This window comes from Centrocercus urophasianus, unplaced genomic scaffold (genome assembly GCF_019232065.1).
Source record: "Centrocercus urophasianus isolate 14NV4802_14NV808 unplaced genomic scaffold, USGS_Curo_1.0 seq_16, whole genome shotgun sequence".
In the NCBI taxonomy this organism is placed as follows: Eukaryota; Metazoa; Chordata; class Aves; order Galliformes; family Phasianidae; genus Centrocercus; species Centrocercus urophasianus.
The window spans coordinates 4,355,132-4,378,891 of NW_024884711.1; the positions used below are offsets into that span (position 1 = coordinate 4,355,132).

The 23,760-nt window shown below is 37.8% G+C and overlaps 1 protein-coding gene across 7 annotated transcripts in view; it reads right to left on the bottom strand.

Annotated features, from left to right (window-relative positions):
• Positions 1–23,760, bottom strand: part of FBXL2 (F-box and leucine rich repeat protein 2) — a 51,334-nt gene that overhangs the window by 16,259 nt on the left and 11,315 nt on the right. For all 7 annotated transcript variants that reach the window (XM_042817198.1, XM_042817199.1, XM_042817195.1 and 4 more), the window contains 4 exons: positions 20,327–20,388; positions 7,936–7,990; positions 6,466–6,540; positions 1,908–2,002 (listed from right to left, as the gene is read on the bottom strand). In XM_042817198.1, coding sequence (XP_042673132.1) covers positions 1,908–2,002; positions 6,466–6,540; positions 7,936–7,990; positions 20,327–20,388 — 287 coding nt within the window. The remainder of the gene's footprint in view (positions 1–1,907; positions 2,003–6,465; positions 6,541–7,935; positions 7,991–20,326; positions 20,389–23,760) is intronic.

Consider the following 23,760-nt stretch of genomic DNA (forward strand, 5'->3'; position numbering starts at 1 on the left):
CCAACAGCCCAGCAGCTGTCTCTGCTAACCCTGCCCAATTTCCTGTTGGCACAACTAGCCCCACCGACCCATCGATGCACACAGGCTGCACGCTCAACTGCTAAATTACTCTAAATATGTCTTTACTAAATATACTGCCATTCAAATACATCACAACCCCAGTCCTCTTCTCAGACACCATCAGTACCTGAATCAACATGTATGTACTGGTTCTACTCACTGCAGTCCCCTAGCCTTAGAGTTCTGATTAGTACTCATGAGCCTAAACTGAATATTAAGGGGGAAGGTGGGTGAAGAGCAAAATTTTCTGCTTACTGTCATCTTTCCTCCTTATACCTTTCTTATTTCTTTCCTATCTATCCCTCAGTTTGAGCCCCTCTCCAAATATGCCTTCCCCTTCTCTTCTATTTCAAGACTTTCCCTACTGAGGACACAGGGGTCATCTACATGTATGCTCCGGAATCTTGCAGGGATGCTGCAGAAAGTTAACTATGGTTGAGGCTATTTCTTTTTCTATAAGAGCAGCTGCCAGTCATCTGGAAAGGAAATGGTAACACACACTTTCCTCTGAGGAGACAACACTGTTTGAAGGTGGCAAAACTCCATGGAGCAGTTAAGGAGATAGCCTGCAAGGACTCCTGGGCCTGGTCTACAAGGAAACCTCTGGGTCTGAAGTCAGGATGCCTGCCTGGGTTACTAAAGCAATTTATTATTTAACTAGCAGCTGGATTCAGAGGACCACAACTCTGTCAGGAGTATCCTTTTCTTGTATTAGCAAAATGGATGTGAAGAATTAATTCCACAGATACAATAACACACCTATAATTTTAATACTGGATTAGATTCTAGATTTTTAGCAATGTGTAAGATAATCTAGGAAGACTGAGAAAACAGAAAAAAGATTGTTTAGAACGGGTCAACGTAACATTTCTAGTTGTTTTGTTTTGTTTTGTTTTTAAGAAAAAAAAAAGCCTTTAAACTTCTACAGGGAGAAACACTCTGACTCAGACTATGCACCAGAAATGCTCATGAATTTGCTCTGAAGCCAATTCAATGAATTAGACTTGCTCACGAGTTTTATAAAGAGGTCACGAGGCATTAAAAATTGCCACTGTTTAACTCAAATCTTTATGCTTTTATCTTCCACAAAAAAGCAGCCACACTAAGTCAGACTGAACATCACCTAGCCCAGTCTGCTGCGACAGTGAGGAAAGAGCAACAGCTGCCAAGAAGTTGTATCCTGAGCTTGGCTCCCAGTATTCTGAGTCCTCAAGGACTTGTCAAACAGGGGCCCTTCAGCTGGAGGTAAGATCTGTGGGTTAAATCAACAAAGAAACACCCACAGAGGAATCTGGATAATCAGTCTGAATACAGAAAAAGCTTACAGGGATTCAAAGTTTCTTGTGAGAACAAGCTGCACCATTCAATTTATATACTGCATAAAGAAGGGTCAGCTTCCCTAAGATGCTTGTGTTGCCTGTTTGTTCTTTATTTTACATCATAGAAAGAAGATACCCTTCCCAATTTGGCAGGCACCAGTCTTCAGTTTTTCTCCCATTGCTGGGGCCACTCTCATGTCTAAAAAAGATGAATTATAATCTGGCTACTGATCCTGATGAAATTATATCGGCAGCTTGCCAAAGTATAAACCTGAAAACATTTAAAATGCTTGAAAATTGAGAGAAAAGAAAAATTTTAATTCGTTTCTAAGGGAAAAAAAAAAAAATTAGCTATATTTTATTCTCAAACTGATGGCTCATTTAGTCACTGCTACGGTACTTAGTACTTACTTAAGTGTCCCATTTTGACCATCAGAAGGTACATAAAATCCAAACAGATCTACCAATAATTACTTATTTCCTAATATTTGGAACAAAAGTAATGTCTTAGCCTAGGACTTTACTTACTTTAAGGAGGAGTCTCCAACAACGTGACATCCTCTCAGACTAAGTTGTCTCAGGAACCCACCGCATCTTTTCGATATATTTTCCACAACACGACCCTTAAACCAAATAAAAGGAAGATTTTGTTGAGTTTCATTCTGACATAACATTCTTAGCAACTTAAAAATCCCAACAGAAACGTATCTCTTTGAAATTCCTTTTCCTTTAAGGAAAAGAGTTACCTGATGAGAGAAGTGCTGTTCAGTTCAATCTTTAGTTCTCTTTCTGAGTCTACCACATGTAGCTCAATTTTTTGCCTCAGCAATACCTTACCCATTAAGATTGCTGTCAATTTTGCAAGAAATCTGCAGAACTGCCCAGAAGCAGAACAGGAGGCATCCTGTTCCTCAAGGACTGGTTGTTACTCCAGCACACAAGGTTACATTATCCACAGATACATGTTTAGGATAGCCTGACACTACACTGAGCTACAGCCTCTCGTAAGTCTTGTTTTACAGAATGGCTTGGGTTGGATGGGACCTCAAGGATCATGAAGTTTCAATCCTCCTGCCACAGGCAAGACCATCAACCTCCAGTTTAGGTACTAGACCATGTAGCCCAGGGTCCCATCCAACCTGGCCTTGAACACCTCCAGGGAGAGGGCATCCACAGCCTCTCTGGGCAGCTGTTCCAGCACCTCACCAGTTTCACATTAAAGAACTTCCCTCTGACATACAATCCAAATCTTCTCTCCTTGAGCTTAAAACAATTCCCCCTTGTCCCATCACTGTCTACCCTCATAAGAAGTTGATTCCTCTCCTGTTTATAAACCCCTTTATAAACAGAAGGCTGCAATGAGATCTCCCCACAGCTTTCTCTTCTCCAGGCTGAACAAGCCCAGTTCCCTAAGCCTGTCCCCGAAAGGAAGGTGCTCCAGCCCTCTGCTCATGTTCATGGCCCTGCTCTGGACCCTCTCCAACAGCTCCACATCTGGAGGCCCCAAACCTGGACACAGTACTCGAGTACTTCAACCGCATCCAGAAGATTTGCCAGAGACTACCTGCTAGCTTTCAAAGTTGTATTTATTTGCATGTCTGTTCCTACCATTTAGAAATGAGACTTTTCACACTGTGTAGCACAGTTTACAAACAAAACTTCCTAATTGACCCCACTTGCTATAAAATTCTATTTATTTACATCTTGAAAGCATTTTGCTATGTAATAGGAGCAAGCAGAATGGTACAGTACTTCTAGTATTCTAAGCTCAAAGTGTAGCACTATTGAAAATATGTTATTTAAATTGTGGTACATAATATGCACCCTTCTTTTAATTTTTTTGACAGTCAGAATAAGATGACAGACCAAAAAGCACTGCAACAACTGACTAGACGTCATACGGTGTCTACGTTTAGAAAGATAAAAGTAAAAACAAATCAACACTGATCATCTAACAAACAGGACCACTACATACCCAACAGAACCTTCTATCTTCTTCTCTTTTATTTTACATATAGAAACTTACAAAATTATAGAGCAGTGAATTTTTATTTTTATTTCTTCTCTATATGCAGTGGTGGCATTTTCACAGCATCAGTAAAGACATTTCTTGTATTTTGTTATTCTCCTGCAATACTGAACTCTTGATGAAAACATTTTTATGAGCACTTGTTTGTTAATTTGTTGTTAACTTGTTAATGGATCGAAGTTGAAGGAGGGAAGATTTAGGTTGGATGTTAGGGGGAAGTTCTTTACAAGGAGAGTGGTTAGGCCCTGGAACGGGCTGCCCAGGGAGGTTGTGGATGCCCCATCCTTGGACGTGTTCAAGGCCAGGTTGGACGGGGTCCTGGGCAACCTGATCTGAATGTGTGTGTTTGGTGGCCCTGCTAGGCAGGGGGGTTGGAACTACATGATCCTTGAGGTCCCTTCCAACCCGGGTGATTCTGTGATTCTGTGATTCTGTGATTTGTTAAGTCAGTAAGTAACTGGTCACCTCCTCTCTCAAACATGTCTACATCAAAACAAACCAAAGATCATTACACACTTCATGAAATTACATGTTTTTTTAGAGTTCTCCAATCACCCAGAACTATTTCTCACAAGAGGCCAAGTACCTTTACTTTAAGGATAAAGTCTTCTCAACAAGTTACATATAATGGAGGCTCAATAATGGAGGGGGGGGATCCAAAATCTAATTATTCAAAGCAAATTGAAATAAATAATGACATACGGTTTCTCATATCCATTTATTAATTGAAGCATGTTAAAAACCCACCAAAACAATGTATTAAAAAGGACAAGTACATTAAAATGTGTCCAGGTATTTGAATAATATAGTGTCACTCAAAAACTAGTTCTTCAAACTACTTCAGCTTGTATTTGGTACCACAGACCCACAAATCCTAAGGCTCATTTAACTTCAGGAAGATTTTCACACAACTTTGTGGAAGGAAAAAAAATTCCTTTATGGTACAGAAATACATTTTTCTTGGCTTGTTCTACATCATCCAAGACTTCAAAAAGGGAAAAATATACCACAAAACATGACTTTCCATTATCCGACAGTTTCAGATCAAGTACTGCTTGACGTTATGTGAAACATCATCAAACAGTACAACAACTAATGGAGCTTTTAAAAAGCTGCCATACACACCTGTCCTGAAGTCTGACAAAAAAATCCACATTACTAAAACAGCTTAAAGCAAAACAAGACACACTGTAAGATAGGGTTTAGTAGTCTGTGGTAGCAATGGTGACAGGAGGACAGCTCTAGATTGGACTAGATGATCTTGAAGGTCCTTTCTAACCTTGTGATTCCATGATTCTAAACCAGGTCTTTAATATTGAAAGTGAATGCATAACTCATTCAAAACTAATTCATGCAGTAATCATTGGTTTAAGTTATGAATAAATTTTAAGAATTTGTATTACAAATGTACTTAAATACAATATACTGAGGTAATCAAATTTCTCAAAACCTTACAGAAAAATAGGATCATAACTTAATTTCATTCACTCTCCTTTATACCAGGCCAGAAATACATCTGAAAGTACAATGCCATTAGGTACAATAAAGACAAATTCAGCATAAACATAGCAAAAAGACTCCAGAAAAAAGCTGGACAAGAGAAAAGCCAGCAGTCTGGTGGGCTTCACTTTTTATTTCTTAGCAAATGAGAAACACAAGTTTGTATTTTTTTTAAAGGCAAGTGAAAAAGATGACATTAGAGCCCCAAAACATCTTAAAACACTCACAGATTCCAAAAATCTTTCTCCTACCTCTGCCAGATACTCATATTTAATATCTGTATAGCAGAGGAGCTGGAAATAAAATTTTAAGAAAACAGTGAGGAATTTTACTCTTTGTTACTGTAAAGCTTCAGGAATTCTTTGAAATAGGGTTTGCAAAATATACCAAATGACCCCCATCTGGATTTTACTTGTGCAGTTAAAACTTCAGCACAAAATTTCAGAAGCAAATTCATTATTGTATTCTAAGCTTAATTTCAATTACCAAATACAAATAACGAATGAATTTAATTTATATTAAGGAACTGTATTTCCCATGGGTTTTAGTCTTCATTTTGCAATATCATAATTTATTTTCTTATGCACATCTATGATAATGTGCATGCACGTGTTTGTTTTTTTTTTTCCTATGGAACATAAGACTGCCCTAATTGCTTCACTATATGCTGTATGGGAACTGCTGAATCACAGCCTGAGCCTCTGATTGACCACCTGAGGTGAGCACTGAGTCAGCCATGGGAGCACAGGTGAAGGCAATTCAGCTGTGTGATGGAAGGAGTGGAGCCTGGCTGCACCTCCTAGACCCATTTAAGGGCTGACTGCCAGTGGGGAAGGGTCTCTGATCTCTTCTGGAGTTCTCTCCTCTAGAGTTTTGCAGTGAGCCCAGGATACAGGTAAGCTTTCTATCTATTCTCTTTTGTTATTATGATCTGCTTAGCCAAACTCTCTTGTTTATTTCATAATTCTAGTATCTTTACATTCATTGACTATACATTCGCTGAAAAGGATTTTAATCTGCATGAACCTGCATCTCAGTCATTTCGTTTCACTCAAGCCACAGGAAAGAAGCATTGATGAAATGTACAAAGATCCACAGCAAAGCAAATCCAGGCCAAGTCAGGGAAGTAAGGGAAGATTTTTACCATTTTGTTGTTTCAGTTTATGTCCGAAGACAAGCACTCAGAGAGCTTCTAGCACTAGATGGCGCTGTCACAGAGACCAGAGACAAGCAACAGAATCTTCCCACAAGGCCATCAGTAACTGTGAGCATCTCATTCAGTTCAGAGACGCTGCTCATACCTTTGTTTTCTGGAAATGATCAGTTCTGAATTTGTTGAACTCTGCGTATATACAATATATGCCAAGTATCTGATACATTGCTTCCAAGCAAAACTCAAAAAAACATCATCAGTGTAAAAAAAAGCCAAACACAGAGTTGACCATTCACTCCTTTACTGCTTTATTATCCTGAGCTTTAGCCTTTAAAATGTGAACTCAGAGAATCTATGAGGTACTTAAGCATCACCAGAGGAATGAAATAAACAAGGACACTAACCTCTATATCTGTCTGAAAGTTAAAAAGGTCTATTCTTTGCCAATTGCTTCCATCCAGAGCTAAAACATTCCATGCCTACGGGAAACAAATAAGAGTTATACATCTCCAATGCCTGCTCCCTTTTGTTTTCCTCTCAGCAATTCCAATACAACAAACTCTCAAATACAAATTTGGGTAGCACTCTTTAAAAAGCAAATGTAATAGCAGATATTAGTAACAAAATATTAACTAGTTAAAACCAGAACACTTGTTTAAATTAACTTCAACTCTCCTAAATGGATTACATTTCAGAATCTTATACCTATAAAATGTATAAAAGCAAGAAATGAAATGCAAAACACATACGTAGCATGATTTAACTAGATATATATGGAGAGAAAAGCAAATGCACATAAGACTCCTTCCAAGAAAACCATAGTTCCTCAACCTCACAAGTTACTCTGTGAGGAAAATAAGCCTTTCAGAACATTGCTGACTTTCCACTGTTGGGATCAGGCCTTTCCATGTGCTGAGTTTACATACACACTTGATAATTGCTTCTTCATTGTTAGAGCAGTCCTTCAAAGCAAAACAAAGTAAAAAGGTCGAAAAACAAGAACATACTCAGAAAAACAGGAATAAAGAATATTGCATCCAACTGACATAGTTCTGAGAGAAAACGAAACAAGGATTTATTAATTTGCCTTGTTTTTCTTCAGATGTGTTCTAGGCTTTGACTTAAAGTTCTTACAAATCCTGATGTTAGTTAGCTCAGAACTTACTGAAGCTGCAAGCTAGAATAATACAGGTCTGGGAATTTAGCAGTTAGACAATTATAGATTAAAACAAATAAAAGGAAGAAAGAAAGGCTTCTTCTGCATTAGAAGAATGAAGAATGATGTGGAAAGTTCATGTTGTAGAAGAAAACACTTCACCACACATTTCATGTAGTAGCAGAATGCTTTTCATGTTAATTCAAAATAAAAGTAAGATTAGCTAAACATAAAAGCTTACTTGGCGTGCTTTCTCTATTACCTTCTGTGTGCATTTCTTCTCTACTGGTAGTCCATTTATTTAACACCTTTTGTATTTGGCAAGCAAATGATGGATGTACTTAAGACACGTGGTGCACGTTAACTGAGCTACATGGAATTTTAAGCAGAATGTGTCTGACAAATACTGTTATACAGCCACGTGTTTAATAAAAAGCAAATGCCACTATGCCAAAATGGGTTTAATCCCTTCTCCAGATATAGAGCACACACTACTGGATATCTTTTCCATAGCCTTTAAAAAGAAATTCAGTCCATAGCAACTAATTTAGCATATCTGAACACAAAACTGGAACAACAATTTTTTTGTTTTAATAAAAGATGCTGAGAGAAATACTTGATATTCTTATTTTTTAAACAGGAAGACCATCTGAAAGCCCATGATTTGCAAACAATTTAGAGCTTCCCAAAGAACAACAACAACAATAGAAACACATACCTTGGAAACTTGTGCACATCGACACAAAGTAACTATGTCCAAGAAAGAAAATATTCTAGAAGGAAAAACAATAAGAACATTTTTATTATTAATTCAAACTAACTTATGAATTCACTGTTTACATATTTCTATGGAAGAAATCACCTGTTAGACAACAACAAATTTAAATTAAACAAAAGCATTCTATTTCAGTTATTCAGAGTGAAGGAGTAACCCCATACCCATCATCTTGAGACAGCCAACATCTACATAACAGGATCAATTTCAACAAAATCTATTTTAAATTTTCCCTGCTTTGTTTCCCAAACACGTATGAATAACAAAATACTTTATTGCTTATAATTCAGAGAAACTGATTTATATACCTTTTAATTGTGATACAGTTAAAGAAATAACATATGCAACTATAGGTGAGGATTTAAGAGTCTGGTTTTTGCACTGAAGAGTTAATACTCAATTTGGTGCTGTGGGTCCAGCTGTGTTTGAATGGACTCTCAACCTTAAAGAATTTGTTCATATCCACTGAGAACTCTTACGACTAGCTTTGTGAACTGTACTCTTTATTGGAGTAACAGAGCAGAGATGCTTTTAAGGTCAGTGATAAATACATTGTCTGCAGAGCATGTGTGAGTATCATTAATATGAATAATAAGCTGACTGCAAATGCGTTACATTATAGAATAACTCTCTATAGAGATTTTTAAGTTTCCTGAGGGAAGCACTTTGTATAACTGAGTATGTAAATCCCAGCCATTAGATGCTCCTATGGGAGGAAGAGAAGCTCAGCCTGTCAACAGGTCCCACAAGCCAGTGGTATTCTCCTGCTTTGTCCGCAATTGTATCTTCCCCAAACACTTGATCTTTAAGGCCACTTTAATGCTATTTTCCTTCTTTGGGGTGGAACTTGAGTGATTATAATCATATGTAGCTTTGTTGCAATTGGTGCAAACGAAGACTGAAAAGCTGCTGTGAATGGCTACTGTACAGTTTATCAGTTCCACAGTACCACCAAGTTCCCATCTCTGCAATTCTGACACACAGCCTGGTTGTGGAGTTTTACACTTCACTCCATCTTTTGTGCTCTCTCTCTTAAGAGTCAGCATACTGAGCTCCCTGGCGCTGTTAACAAGCTGATGTTTCCCTGTCTTGTGTTGCTTAGTGAACTGTCATGGAACAGACATATGCAAACAGACTTTGTATATTCACTGCATTCCACAGCAGAGGTTTCTTCAAGGCTTTTCTCAAGGGAGGTATATTCCAACACATCACTTCCAATAATTATTCTATGTATTTCATTCTGAGACATAGTCATTCACGCTTCACAAATATTTAGAAAGAACTGGGGAAGTCATACGCAGCCTCATTAAGAGGATTAAATCCCCAAGGGCTCTTGGGCTGCTCACTATTTACAGAGTAAAACTATCAGGTTAAACTATTATTATTAGCAGGATGGTGTTGTCATAATCATTAAGATTGGACAAGACCTTCAAGATCATCAAGTTCCAACTTCCGACACATCATCACTATGCCCACTAACCACGTCCTTAAATGTCACACCTACATGTTTCTTGAAAGCCCCCAGGGATGGTGCCTCTGCCATCTCCCTGGGCAGCCTTTCCAATACTGTATCAGTCTTCTGCAGAAGAAATGTTTCCTGATATCCAACCTGAACCTCCCCTAGTGCAACTTGAAGTCAGTGCCTCTCATCCTATTGCTGATTATCAGGGAGAAGAAACCAATCCCCACCTTGCTGCAACTTCCTTTCAGGTAGTTGTGGAGAGTGTTGAGGTCTCCCCTGAACCTCCTCTTCCCCAGACTAAGCAATCTCAGTTCCCTCAGCCACTCATTTTAAGACTTGAGCTCCAGACCCTTCAACAGCTTTGTTGCCCTTCTCTGGACACGCTCCAGGGCCTTGATGTCCTTCTTGTAATGAGGGACTTAAAACTGAACACAGCACTCTAAGCGTGGCTTCACCAGTGCCGAATACAGTAGAACGATCACTTCCATAGTCCCACTAGCCACGCTACTTCTGATTTAAGCAAGCACAGCGTTGGCCTTCCCGGCCACCTGGGACACTGCTAACTCAAGATCAGCTAGCACTGAACATAGAGAAGGGAAATAACACACTGATAAACATAAGTTCAAGAATCTAAGTGCTAACACAAAGCATGGTGACTCAGATTTCCAAAAGGCTATGTCACAATACCTACCAACTCTTACATCGTCAGTGTATTATTTTAACTCACTTTACAAGAAACAAGAAAGATTACAATTCAAAATCTAGCATTACTCTTTCAAACACTGAATCGATTCTTCACGACTGGCAACTTTTAATAGTTTTCTAAAATAAAAGTTTCATTGTCAAAACAAATTTTTGCAAAATACCATTTTCAAGCAACAACAGAGCCATTTCAAAGGATGTTCTCAGGAAATAAAATACATTAGCTTAAGCATAAAATACAGATCCCATTCCAAAATCCTTTTCTTTTGCAGAGAACGAAAGATGTTTCTATAATTCACATATAAACTACCACTTGACATTTTCAGTCATCAAAGAACTGAACAGTAATAATAACAATTCCATCTTATATCAAATGTTAACGCCAAGGAGTAAACATCAGCAGTATAACAGACATGGTTATCTTAGGTTTACAGAAGCTGAAGCACAAAAGACATCTTGAAATTGTTTCTAATGAAGACAAGAAGGACTGTGACAAACCATCTCGTGACTCCGTATTCTTGCCTAAAGAAAGCACACAGCATGCTTTGGAAGTGATGCAAGTTCTGCTGGAAGTAAGAAATAAAAGAAGGAATTGAAGATGCTGAAGAAAAGGTATTTTATATATCTCATCTACTGAGTTGTCTAGCAGCTTGTCTTCATGTTTGACTATTTATTACTGTTACAAGATTAATGTTGATGCATGATTTCTGTTGAAAAAGTAGACTGAAACCAAATATGGAACAGATGTATTTATTTTTGCTCCATTCCCTATGAAGTGACTTTTTATCACAGTAAAAAAAAATAGAAGTGATTATTTAAGTTAAAAGGAGAACTATTTTAATAAGTGTAAAATTCTAGAGACTTCTACACTTATTTTTGTTCTAAAAAAGAAACAGTCTTGAAACGTGCCTGAAACTGCCCTCCTCAAAATAGGTAATTTAAACAACACTAGGATTCAGCAAAATCAGAATCATTATTATTCAGTTAATAACAGCATAAATAAGAATTACTAGTAAATTATTTTATAATTGCTAAGACTCGTTTTGCCAACTTGTTTCAAAATTTCCACACTGTTCTCCTTTTTTCCCCCTCTATAGTATAGTCTTACATGCAAACCACTGAGACAACTGTTCCTCTAGTTTCAGCCCCACAGAGCTCCTAGCACATCCGTACCAGTTAGGAAAACTACCCAACAGGACACAAGACAATAGCATTTTAAAGGCTTTAAAATCCAGCCACAGAACTGAGACAGAGATGGCAACACTGATGTTGTCTGGCACTTATGGTGAAGGGCTATGTTAGCAGGGACTTGTGATTTTAAAATGTGGAAAAAATTACCATGTAGGCCAGCTGATGGTTGTACAGCACATCTGTCCTCTATGACCATAATTATGTAGGTGGAAGCTAATGCAGCCAGCAGCCGGATTCATTTCCACTTAAGTCTTTGGCACAGATTAGTTAAGGAAACTGGAAATGTAACTAGTTAACGGATTCACAGTAAAGTTTAGGATAATCCATACTCACTTCCCGTACCCAAGGTCATTAATTTTTCCTTAGTTATCCTGCATTGCACCCAAGGAAGATAATCTGCTTACCCATAATCAGAGTTCTTCAAGCCTCTTCCTGCCAGGGCATACACCACTCTGGACACATAAATGCCTCATAAGCTTGGCCTTGGAGATCTTTCAATGCTAACAGCACCTGAAGTATGCATGAAATTCATGCCAGAGGCACAAAGACTCGCACAAGCTCCCAGTTCCCCAACTCCATTAAGGTAAACTTGTATTTGGCTTAAGCCTGAATTCCAGAAAATGAATATTCTTGATTTGAAAGCCTTCAAGGGATGGAAAATCACCACCTTCTCTGATAGTTTGTTCCACTGGCTAATCACGCTGTTATAATATTTGCCTTATTTCCAAGGTGAATGTCTGACTTTCAGCTTTATGCTTTCCTCTACTTTTCTTCACCAAATTAAAGAGCTTTCGCAGTTAGTACTTTCTCCTTATGGAGTTTTAAAATCACTTATCATGTCACCTCCAATTCTTTTTATTTCGGTTCTTTAAATCTCATTTTCTCTGCGCGTTCTTTTCCAGTATGTTTCTTCAAAGACAGACATCTAAAGCAAATGTAGCGTTAAAAAGTTTATTAGTTCCAACAAAGCTGTACACAGACACAAAGCATTATTTTACTGCTCCCATTTTCAGAGCCTTTTTGACACAGAATCAGACAAGGAACTTACAGTATCTTGTACATCTCACTCTCACATCCTCTACTACGATGACACATCCCCGACCACAGCACTCGATGTGAGAGTGAAATGGGACACTCCTTAGTTCTATATCCCTTCAAAATTAAACTGTAAAATTAATCTTGTTTGAACGTACCACTATTTAATGTCATTCATTCTTCCTTGGGAGTGCCTTTTCCTCACATTCATTTTTGTGTCATCTGTAACTCTTAACCTCCAGTGACTTCTTAAAGAGTAATTTCCAAAACATGGAGTAGAAAAAAAAAAGCATTTGGGTCTACCAGCCAGTTACTACAACTGTTAACCAAATGTGAATCCTTTCAACGTGTACTGATGTACTGCACAGGGCTCATTTTAAAATCAAAATGCCAAATGTTAAACTCAAATGCATTTGTAGACGCTTGTAATTTGGGTTGGTAAAGCCAACTGATTGTTTAATCTCAGAGTGATACTGTCTAACCAATTCATCCACAAAATCACAACAACTGTTAATTATATTCTTTTCTTTCTATTTTCTATTAAACAAGTCTACGTCAAGTTTTTCCTCTCCATATTGAAAAGGAGGCTGTGTTTTCTGGTCACCTCCCATATATTTCCATACATACTTCATTACTCCCATGTGCTATAAACAGAACCGTGTCTTTCCAAAAGCAGAAATGGCTGATGTCACTTCTATTGTTTCCTTTCCTGTGGAACCACAGAAACAGCTATTTCTCAAAATCCAAACACTGCAACTTACAGAATGAGAAACAAAACTGTCCAAGAGTCAAACTGCTTCTCTCTCATCTCTTTAAGGCCCTAGCCAATCTGATCAGATAGGGAACAAGCTTTTGCAGAGCATCTGCTGTTCTTTGAGTTTATTACTAATCATGTTTGAATGCATACAGTTGCAGTCTTGCCACCATCACAGAATACCATCTTGTCTTTCCCTAAAATGACATATTCAACAAATACCAAACACCATTATAAATATTTATATGTGGAGGGTTTAGCTTCACCCTTCTTTTCCCTATCTTACCAAATGCCCTCCTATGGTATGAGACACCTCACCAACAACTGCAGTTCAGTAGCACTGTACAAAGGCTGCAGTAAAATAAAAGCAGCTAAAAAAACACAGATCAACTGAATGGTCATACTCACAGCAAGTAGAACCCTGCATTAATAAATTTTTAGGTAGGGACGTGCTACACTGCAAATTCCAGTAATACCTTATTCAGTAAAAACCCATAATATATATGCATTGGAAACATAAAGGGAGAGACATATTAAAAACTTAAGGAGCCTGACTTTTTTTTTTTTTAAAGCACCTTAGCTTATTTCTATCAGATTTGTTTTCAGCAGCATGTCATGAACTTCCACTCAAAGCAGAAATCAACTGCATTATCTACTGTTTCACTTTCAAGTCAATTATTAAAATAAATCCTTTTTCACTAGAGATGTGCTATCTCCTGAAGTAAAGCACTTACGCTAGAAACTGTGAAACACACTGAAATTTTCCAGTAACTTTTACCCCACAATCACCACTTGTAAACTACATGGACTACAACGCCTTTCTCAGCTAATCTAAACAGCAAGTCTTTCATTTACAAACCTGGCACCAAAAAGCACTTCTTCACATGCCAAACCTTTGCTTTTGCTCAGTTATTGCTACACAATACCTACACAAGTATCAGCAATTGCCAAAGAACAGGCTGTCTGCACGATGCCTAACATCTACTCTCAGTTTAAACTGAACTCTGCTTTTCCAACAAATAATCAGCTTTGCTGGATTCATTTTATAGCTATACGACAGCATTTAACTTTTTATGGTCTATACACTACTTACAAGACAGGGGATCACTTCACTCACTCCATTTAAAAAGATTTTACTTAAAGCATTATCATATGTAACAACTGCAGTATTCTTGGTACTTCATTCTCTTAGTATCCTGAGCAAAGTCTGCATTGATCGAATCAAGGAGGGACAGGTCTGTTTAACTTATGTCAATGATGAAATTAATAAACTGCATTATACAAATCATTCAGTAACTTCGGTCTGCAAATGAAATACAGAAGGTATCACAGGAATGCAACTTTGTGTATCTTTGACGAATAGTCACTTGGATATTATAGACATAAATGCAACTTTAAAAGTCTCGTTTTTGTGACCTTTTAGAAGTCAAGTTGCAGACTTGAACATAAAATACATATAGGACGAACTCAGGGAAATTTAAACCCATGAAACAGTTTATGTAATGTTTTCCAAAAAGTGAGCCTTCCTAAAATTGGAATACTCGCAGAGGGGGGAATGCTCCAGACTTCTAGGCTTTAAAAGCCTAGTGGACTGTCCAGTTTAATCATTTCTTAGAAGGGGTGGATGAGCTGCAACATTCTGCAGTTTCTAAAATTCACATGCTGCAGCTCACATGACTGCCCTGTTTCATTAAATTTCTATCAAAGTTTTATCTACAGAATCCATCAGGACATGAAATGGACACGATATTGACAACAGAACTTCTTTGAGACAGAAAGATGCAACCCAGGGAGGAACACATAAGGCACCCATACAGGCTGAGCCAATCACATACAAAGCAGCTTTGCACGAAAGGACATGGGGATCCTGTTGAGCACCATTTTGAACACACCTCCAAGCAGGAGGCTTTGAGGATACACCAGCAAGTTAAAATATCTGAAGGAAGTAAGGACAATAGATTCTCCCCAGCAGGGCCCAACAACAGGAAAATAGGTGTTTCCCAACACCAAACTAGAGTGGTTATGAAGCCCCTTTACCTGTAGGCAGTCAAAACTCAAATGGGCAATGCCAGGAAATGCCTGGTGTAGCTGACCCTGTTTTCAGCAGTGGGTTGGACTAGGCAATCTCCAGAGTTTGCTTCCAACCTCAGCTAGCCAATTTTATGAATAAGAATTTTATTTTTATAAAGTGATTTCATGAAGTAAAATTTGGCAACTATAGCACATTACTAAATAAAAATAGCCTAATGAATATTTAAGAGTGGTTTACCTAGCAGCCCACAGTTCCAATGCAACCTGCAGACCATTCCAACTATCCTACTGAACATCTTTTCCCAGGAGAGAAGGGATTACACAGCCTGGGCACCAAACAACCAAAACTAAACGCACCCACTCTGTGAGCTCAAAGCTCGACAGACATGGAAAACAAACAAATATGTGATGCTCTGGTGCTATGCAACCTGGGGATGTTTCAGCCCCTTACAGCCTTACAGCCATAATGGTTATGGAAAAGTTAGTCTTTGGACTAGGATGAGCCTTGCCTTAATCACACCTGGAGCTATGTTACTGGTCAGGAGTAAGACTTTTTCCAATGAATTCTTATCCTGACGCTTGTGTCTGTGTGAGGAAGGCATGGTTGAGAAAGTTCATCTCTTCTGTAAATACCTTGAAAGTTACTGACAAAAAACCCAACCCAACAAACACAAAACAACACAGTATAAATAACAATACCAAGTATTCAAACTTTGGCATGAATAGCAAAACATATGAAAATAATATATTGTGGGTATTTTTGTTAGGATTTTCTTCTGAATTGTTCTTTGATTGTAATTTTAGTATAGAAATGAGGAACAACAATTTCAGGGAGGGATGAGGGAAAATTAAATATGAATGAAATGACTGTTGTATCACTGATACTTCTAAACATTTGGCTTTGGTAATTTGTTAATCAAGAGTGAGTTTAAACAAGGCTTCAACTTCAAGGAAAATACAGCTCCAAATGGAATTAGATCTTGATAAGTTAAACAGCAGATTCTAAAGAGAGGCTTAAGAGTATCCATATTAAAAAAAAAACCAACAAAATGAAACAAACAGCTGGTAAAGCATGATCCTGAGTTGTGTAAGTCACCATTACATCCTCTTTAGCTGTTACTCCTGCTTTAAATGCTCACTGCTTTTATTTGTTCTAATATCACTAATCCATTGCAACAAGCATGTTTGTAACCAAGTGATACTATTCATATTGAATCAAGTAATGCTGAAGCAGTACATTTGTAAGGAAGTCCCAGTTGGTCAAGCACAAACCTTAAACAAAGTATTTCCTTTTCATAATGCCTGAATTTTACTCACTATCTTGGCAAAGTGGATTTTCCATTCCCAAATCTCCTCTTCTGCATTAGTACCATACATAAAGGCACTCATACAGTTTTCAGTTTGTGTTCTTACAGCCTCTCGCATTTTAAGAAGAAATTGCATTTCAAGCAATTCTGTTCCAAACATCCAATTTTAAGATTATTCTTGCACTTGTTTATGAACAAACCCAAATCACTTAATTTAAACATTAAATAGAAACTGGCAACTACCTCCTCCAGTTACAAATGACCAAACTTGTTTGATACGAGCAATCATTTCTGAGTGCTCAGTACCTCTTACAAACTTCCCAATATAGGGAACTCCACTATATAAAGATAAGGGAAATATATTTATTAACCATAAATATGGAGACTAAAGTTGATAGTAAGCGAGGAAGAACAGTAAGACTGGGAACAGCACATCTAAATCCAGACTCAGCCTGTGGAGTCACATACCCATTTCCAGTGGTCCTTAACCACAAAGACATGATTAGAAAAGCAAACAAATGATCAGAGTGAACTGGGCATGGGACAAGATAGAGCTCTCAGGGAAGTGATTACATAGTTTGATCTTCAGCCTGGAAAACAATAGAATTTTAATAATTAAGACTATGTCTTAGTAAGCATTTTAGAAAAGTTTTATGGACTTATCAGCCATTGATAAATAATATCACAACACCAGTGTTAATTTTATTTAACATGCTTTGTCCATTAATAGTCATTTCATTTTCTCTGTACCCTCATGATTCTCATGGTAGCACACCTAATCTCAAGTAAACACCGAGGATACAAGTTGCAATTGTCAGATTAATCCGCTTTCGTTAGAAAACCTTCCAATTATTCTCAAGTGGGAACTGACTTCAAAATCTTTCAGTGATTTACCTCGAATTCAGAAAAGAGCTTCTGCTACATCCAAGAAAACAAGACTTGATCAACTGCCTGGCTGGCGGTCAATGAACTCCCTTTGGAATATGGAAAAGATCTCACATTGATCTTCCTAGGAGCTGTGTGCCAGCCAGTGGTTTAATGTGTGCTATGAATGAGGGAAAAAAGCTGAGGAAGAAAAAATGGCTAAACACTGTTTTGAAAGTTACAATTTTGCTCAAATTAGATGGGAAGTTTCAAAATCAGGAAGACTGCTGTGTTATTGAGAAAAACACCAACAAAAAGCACCATGGAGTAATATCAACAAAAGAAGCATGAAAATGCATAATACCTTATTCTTATTTACAAGGACAGGTGCTGCTGGAGGACAACTACTGAGTTCCTCTCCTAACTTGGGTCCCAAAACTTTTCTTCTTTTGTATCTGACTGAAGGCTTAAATTTGAAGTCTGATGACTGAGACCTGTTATTCAAGCACGTGAACCCTTCAAGTACCGTTTATAGCAGAAGTCATAACTTCTACATTTAAGGTACAATTCACAAACATCAGAAGTTCGTTGGCATGAAGGAAATGGTTCAAGTGACCAAAAGTAAACATCTCTACTGCTGACAACATAGCCAATTTTCATTTCTTGAGTAGCTGGAAAAAATGCAGGAATAACAAACAGGAATAAAAAAAGCCCACAAAAAGCCAAAACCATTATAATCTCCTGGGACAATTTTTCAAAATAAAGTAAAAGTTAAAGAAAACAAGATAAGCAGGTACATGCTTTTACATATGCATGGATAGTACTTGTTTTTCCCCACAGCTTATGTTTACTTCCACAATAACAAAAATTGCTTATATAATCATTGCCTTGTTTTACAATTCAGCTTCTGAAGCTGCCATTCTTGTATCAAATCTTCTAGCATGGAAAGCTAGCACAGGTGCTTACTTTAACCTCAGAGTACATGATCACTGAAATAAATGAGTATGTTTTAAAGAGTGGTAGTATCCCTTAAGCCTGCCAACACAAAAATGTTTCTCAACATTAATGAAAATATTGGCTAGCTTTTTACAGTCAAACTACTTAAATACTCAATGCAAACGAGAATAAGACCAACCCTTGCAACACTCTGCTTTACCATTTGTATCCAGATATTAACCACCTTTTTCCACGTGTCAAGTTTTAGTGTTTTTTTAATATTTAAAACAAAGCTGAAGAATTTTCCAATAGTTTCACTGTGATGTAAGCAAGAGAAAAGCTACACGCATTTGATGACACTTCACATTTACTATTCATCTCCTGTGCTGAAAGCAAAATGTTTCCACTGCATCTGATTTACTCTTCTTAATTTAAGGGTAGACTGCATAGTTAATATGACAAAAATTAGGATGTTAATTACACTCAACACAGCAATACTGAACCTGTTCTGTCACATTACTTTTAAAACATGTTGCAACATAAATGGTTTTAGGTTTTGAAAGACATTTAAGCTCAGGCTTACAAAAGCATTTACATTTTCAAGCATAAAACAAATTCCCCACAGATAAGCCTTTCTTTAGACACTGACGTTAAGACAGTCCCACAAAGAAAGCTAAGGCACACCATGTAATTACTACATTGTTTCAGAATAAAACATGTTTGCTATCTCATTTTCTAAAGTACATCAACAAATTCTGATGAACTATGTTGATAGGATGCTTAACACCAGTAACAGTGGAAATCACAGTTATTTCCATAGAAAACAGTCCTACTGCTAGAAAAGAACTGCTTCAGATTCAGAGATATGGCATGAGTGCAAGAAGCAGTGTTATTAGAATTTGTGTTTAGGTTATTATTTGGTTCATTTACTCACATTTTCCAAACAGTTCTACAAGGCTAATTTACAATTTCAGCACCACACAGAACTGGTACTTTGGAACAAAATGGAAAACTTCCAAAAATCCAATTCCTTTAACAAAAGGCTGTTGCTTTAACATCACCAAGTGAACACTGTGATAGTACAGACACTACAAGAAGGAATAACCTTCTAGAAACACATTCTGAATAAATAAGAATGCAACACATCATTGCTTCAGATATCCAACATCAAATCAGACAGGAAGCAATAATGTACATGCTCCTCTTTCGTGTATTAATAAATCAGCTCAGTTTTAATAACACCATCACTAAAAACTGTAATTGCACCATTATATGCAAACATTTCTTTCTGCACTAAGAGTGGACTGTAATGAAAACTATAGGCAGGTAGAGAAGACACTGCTGAGCAGGTTCAGTTCCACCTCTCACGTAGTCACATTCAGTTAAGCAGTACCTCCATATTTTGCAGTTTGCACTTGCTCAATTTGTTCAAGGTTGCTTTCATGTGAAGACATCCATCTGTACCTCAACCATGGGCTGAACTTACTGATCTTGATGTCGCTAATGTGATCTAGTCAACAGTAGTAAAGGAATGGCTGGCCAAATGATTACAGCAAGTAAAATCCTGTTCTTGGTTCTGCCACGTATAATACAGACTGACAATAAGGGTGACTGGCAGTGCTTTTCACTGCAGTGCATTTTTGAAAGCTTTGAAGTTATATTTGTTTGTTATAACAAAGTTTGTAACAAGAAGAGTGAGTAACTATCATAGGGAATTACATTAGAGAAGGGATCATACACTCTTCAGACGGACAAACACCATGCAGTACAGAAAAGAGTTGGCTATATATACTAAAGATGTGGACATTATTTCACTTTTTCTAATATACAACAAAAGCATCACTATTAAATTACGTCATCCATAGTATACTGTAATTTGAACAGATTAAAACAACTCAAGAGCAACCAAAAGAAAACAGGTTCACAAATCCCAAAATCTAACAGACATGCTGTCATTTATTTCAAGAATGAATAGCATGTTGTGGTTTGTAAGCCACACAAGCAGTAAATTATCCTAACATTTTTACTTCGTAAGATATTATCTTGAATTACCTTAACAGAAGTTCTTTGGGCAATTTTTTGTTAATAAGGGCTTCATCATTATTTGAGAAAACCTGGAAACAGAAAGAAAAAAATTATTTAAAAAGAACAACAAGAAAAACTGCCTTTAGAGAGTCTTTTCATCTTCTTTGTAGGTGATTAACTCTTTTTAATTACCATTAATGCAAGTTTTCAACATATTATTTGGTAACCCTACAAATCATTTTAGTACACATGATGCAGCCACACATACACTTGCTCTTTCTTAGTGCTAAAATTTAACTGCACAAAACCTACGGAGCCACTATGTAATCATCAAACAGAAAGAAACACACCCCAAAAAGAAGTACTATAGGTAGCAATAAAGGATTCTGCCATAGAAAGACACATATAAACATGCACTATTGGCACGTTTTAGGACCATTCCATTACAGAAAGTGGACATGTTTTATACTGTGTGTTCCATACAGTTCTACACTCTTTGGCACAAGTACATGACAATTGAGAAACTATACTAATATCTTGATTTAAAGAACTTGCTGCCATAGTAGTATGGCTGCAAAAGTATACGACATTTCAAGAAATGCTACAAGAATAAACCAAAGTGCCTCTCACCCAGAATTTCCTACTACTGATGCATCTCCCAAAAAAACATTCAGTTCCACCATCAAGATTACAAGATTAGAAAGCTGGGATTTCCTTCTAGCTGCCATGAAGAACCTTCCTTCTCTTCCAGTATGTGCAAGGAAGACTTTAGATCTAATTGTACACCACTGTTTCTCAGTTTTGATATCACAACAAAAGGCACTTTTTGCACCCACCTTTTTGCACAACAAACAGGCTATCCACACATCTAAGAATAATAAAGCTAAATTTCAACAGGACCAACAAGTTTAATTAAGCTTCCTTTTCGTGCAAATGAACAATAGAGTTACCATAGACTCAAATCTCAAATCATGTGCGTTTGTACTCCAAAAGTATAATCCTAACTCCTTCTCAGAAGACACACTATTTGCTTTAGCAGTTCCACACAGCTGACCACAGGTTTGCACTGATCTGCCCTACATCTAATACCCATTGCTATCTGTATTTTCACCCTTTATGTTGAAATACACCACATACATCACTGGTTTCAGAACTAGTTGACTGCTTCCGAGCACTGAAATTGATAATTTATGGATTTATGTGCACATTCGCCATTTAATATTACCTGTTACTCACAGCTTGTAGGTCATAGCATGGCAACGGTACACACTAGGATTTCTTCTCTTTAGAGAAACAGTCAAAACAAAGACTTAGTTGTAGTTACTGTTGCATCACTTTGAAAATGGATACACACCATCCTCACAGAGCTCAAAATCACCAAGGTGATGGTGGTAATATTCTTGTGCATTACAGTTAAAAAATAAGTCAAAAAAGGAAGTTACCTCCAAGAGCACACACAAGGTCTGTGGTAAAACAGACAAGTGAACTTAGATCTCATAATTCTGGTCCAGTATCCAAAGATTCAGTACCACAGACCACTACAAATCCTCTTTCAACTTCATCACCCTACAGTTGTAGATGCTTCCTCAAAAGCTTTGATATGCATCTAAACTGTACTTTCCATTTATATGCATAAATATGTTTTAAAATATAGCTACTCTGCAGACTCTTACTAGTTTACAAGCAGTTTATCCTTTTGCCAGAACAAAAAATCTATTATTATCCTTCCTCTCTTTAAGCTGGAGACTGCCAGATATACAATATGCTCACTATGTTATTAAGTTAATGAGCTATGAGCAAATTACTATCTAATAAAAACAGATACAATGCATGCTCAAGCTGATATTTGCAGCATAAGCTTCCTTTATGTACTGATCACAAGCCTCTGGCTGCAACCTTCCAACTAATTCCTCACCCAACAGTCTGACCTTCCAAGCCATCTCTCTCCAATTTACAGATAAGGATGTAGTGTAGAACCATGTCAAAGGCCTTGCAGAAGTTCGTGTAGATGACACCAGTTGCCCTTCCTTTGCTCACCGATGCTGTCACTCATTGCAGAAGGCCATCAGATTGGTCAGGCACAATCTGCCCTTGGTGAAGCCATGCTGGCTGTCTTGGATCACCTTCTTGCCTCCCACGTGCCTTAACATGCTTTCCAGGAGGATCTGTTCCATGACCTTCCCAGGCTCACTGGTCTGTAGTTCTTCATTTCTTTCTCCCTTTCTTAAAAATTGAAGCAAAGTTTCTCTTTTTTCCAGTCACCAGGGACTATGCTGATAGCCAAGACTTTTCAAATATAATGGATAGCAGCTTGGCAAACACATCAGCCAGCTCCCTCAAGACCTGGCATACACATCATCAGGCCCCACAGATTTATAAACATCCAGTCTCACAAATCAGTCTCAGACTTACTCTTCTCTTACAGTGGGAGGGATTTTGCCCCCTCAGGCCCCACCTAGAAGTTCAGAGACACAAGAGACATGAGAAGCTTGGCTGACAGAAGCAAAGAACTCACCAAGCACCACCCCCTTCTCCATGCCTGCTGTAGCCAGTTTTCCCTTCTTATTTATCAGAGGGGGTACACTCTTTTGGGTTGTCTCTTCTGAACAATGTACATGTAGAATCCCTTGTTAATCTTCCCATCCCCATCAAGGGCAGTTCTATCTGCGCCTTGGCTTTCACAATCCCATCTCTGCATATCTGGAGGGCATTCCTGTATTCTTCCCAGGCCACATGTCCCTGCTTCCACTGTCTGTGTGTGTCCTTAACTCCCAGTTCAATCAGCTCAGCCATGCCAGTTTCCTGCCTCCTCTGCTTTTTTTCCTATACAGATGGACAGAGCTCTTATGCTCTCAAAAAGGTATCCTTAATTAGCTGCCAGCTCTGCTCCTTTATCTCTAAAGACAACTTCCCAGGGGACTTCATCCAGCAATTCCTTCAGCAGCCTGAAGTTCACTGTCCTGAAATTCAGCGTCCTGACTGCATTTTGCCAGGTCCAGCTTCCTCAAGATCACAGACTGTACAAGGGCACAGTCACTGCTGCCAGAATGCCTCCAAGCTTAATCTCTTTAATGAGGGTTGGTGAGCACCAGGTCCAGTAACGCTTCTTCTCTGGTCACTTTGTCTAATGCCCGGGCCAGGAATTTAACTTCTGCATTAAAAAGCAAAATCATTACAAATCATAGCACAGATTTTTGGGAATGCTTAGTATTTTCCTCTTGTGGGAAAGCTGAAAATCTAAACCTACAACTGAACCATACTCCTGGCAACTCTTATGGGAAAAAGACTTATAATCTTTGTTTACATAAGATATAGTTAGAATTTAAAGTTGGAATGGCAGACTATGTTAAATAAATGAACTAAGTATGACCTGTATGTTTGCATTTAGGAATCCAAATTAAACTGAAAAAAAATTTTAAACAGCAGCTTTTACTCCTCCTTTTAGGAAGTAAGCAACACCA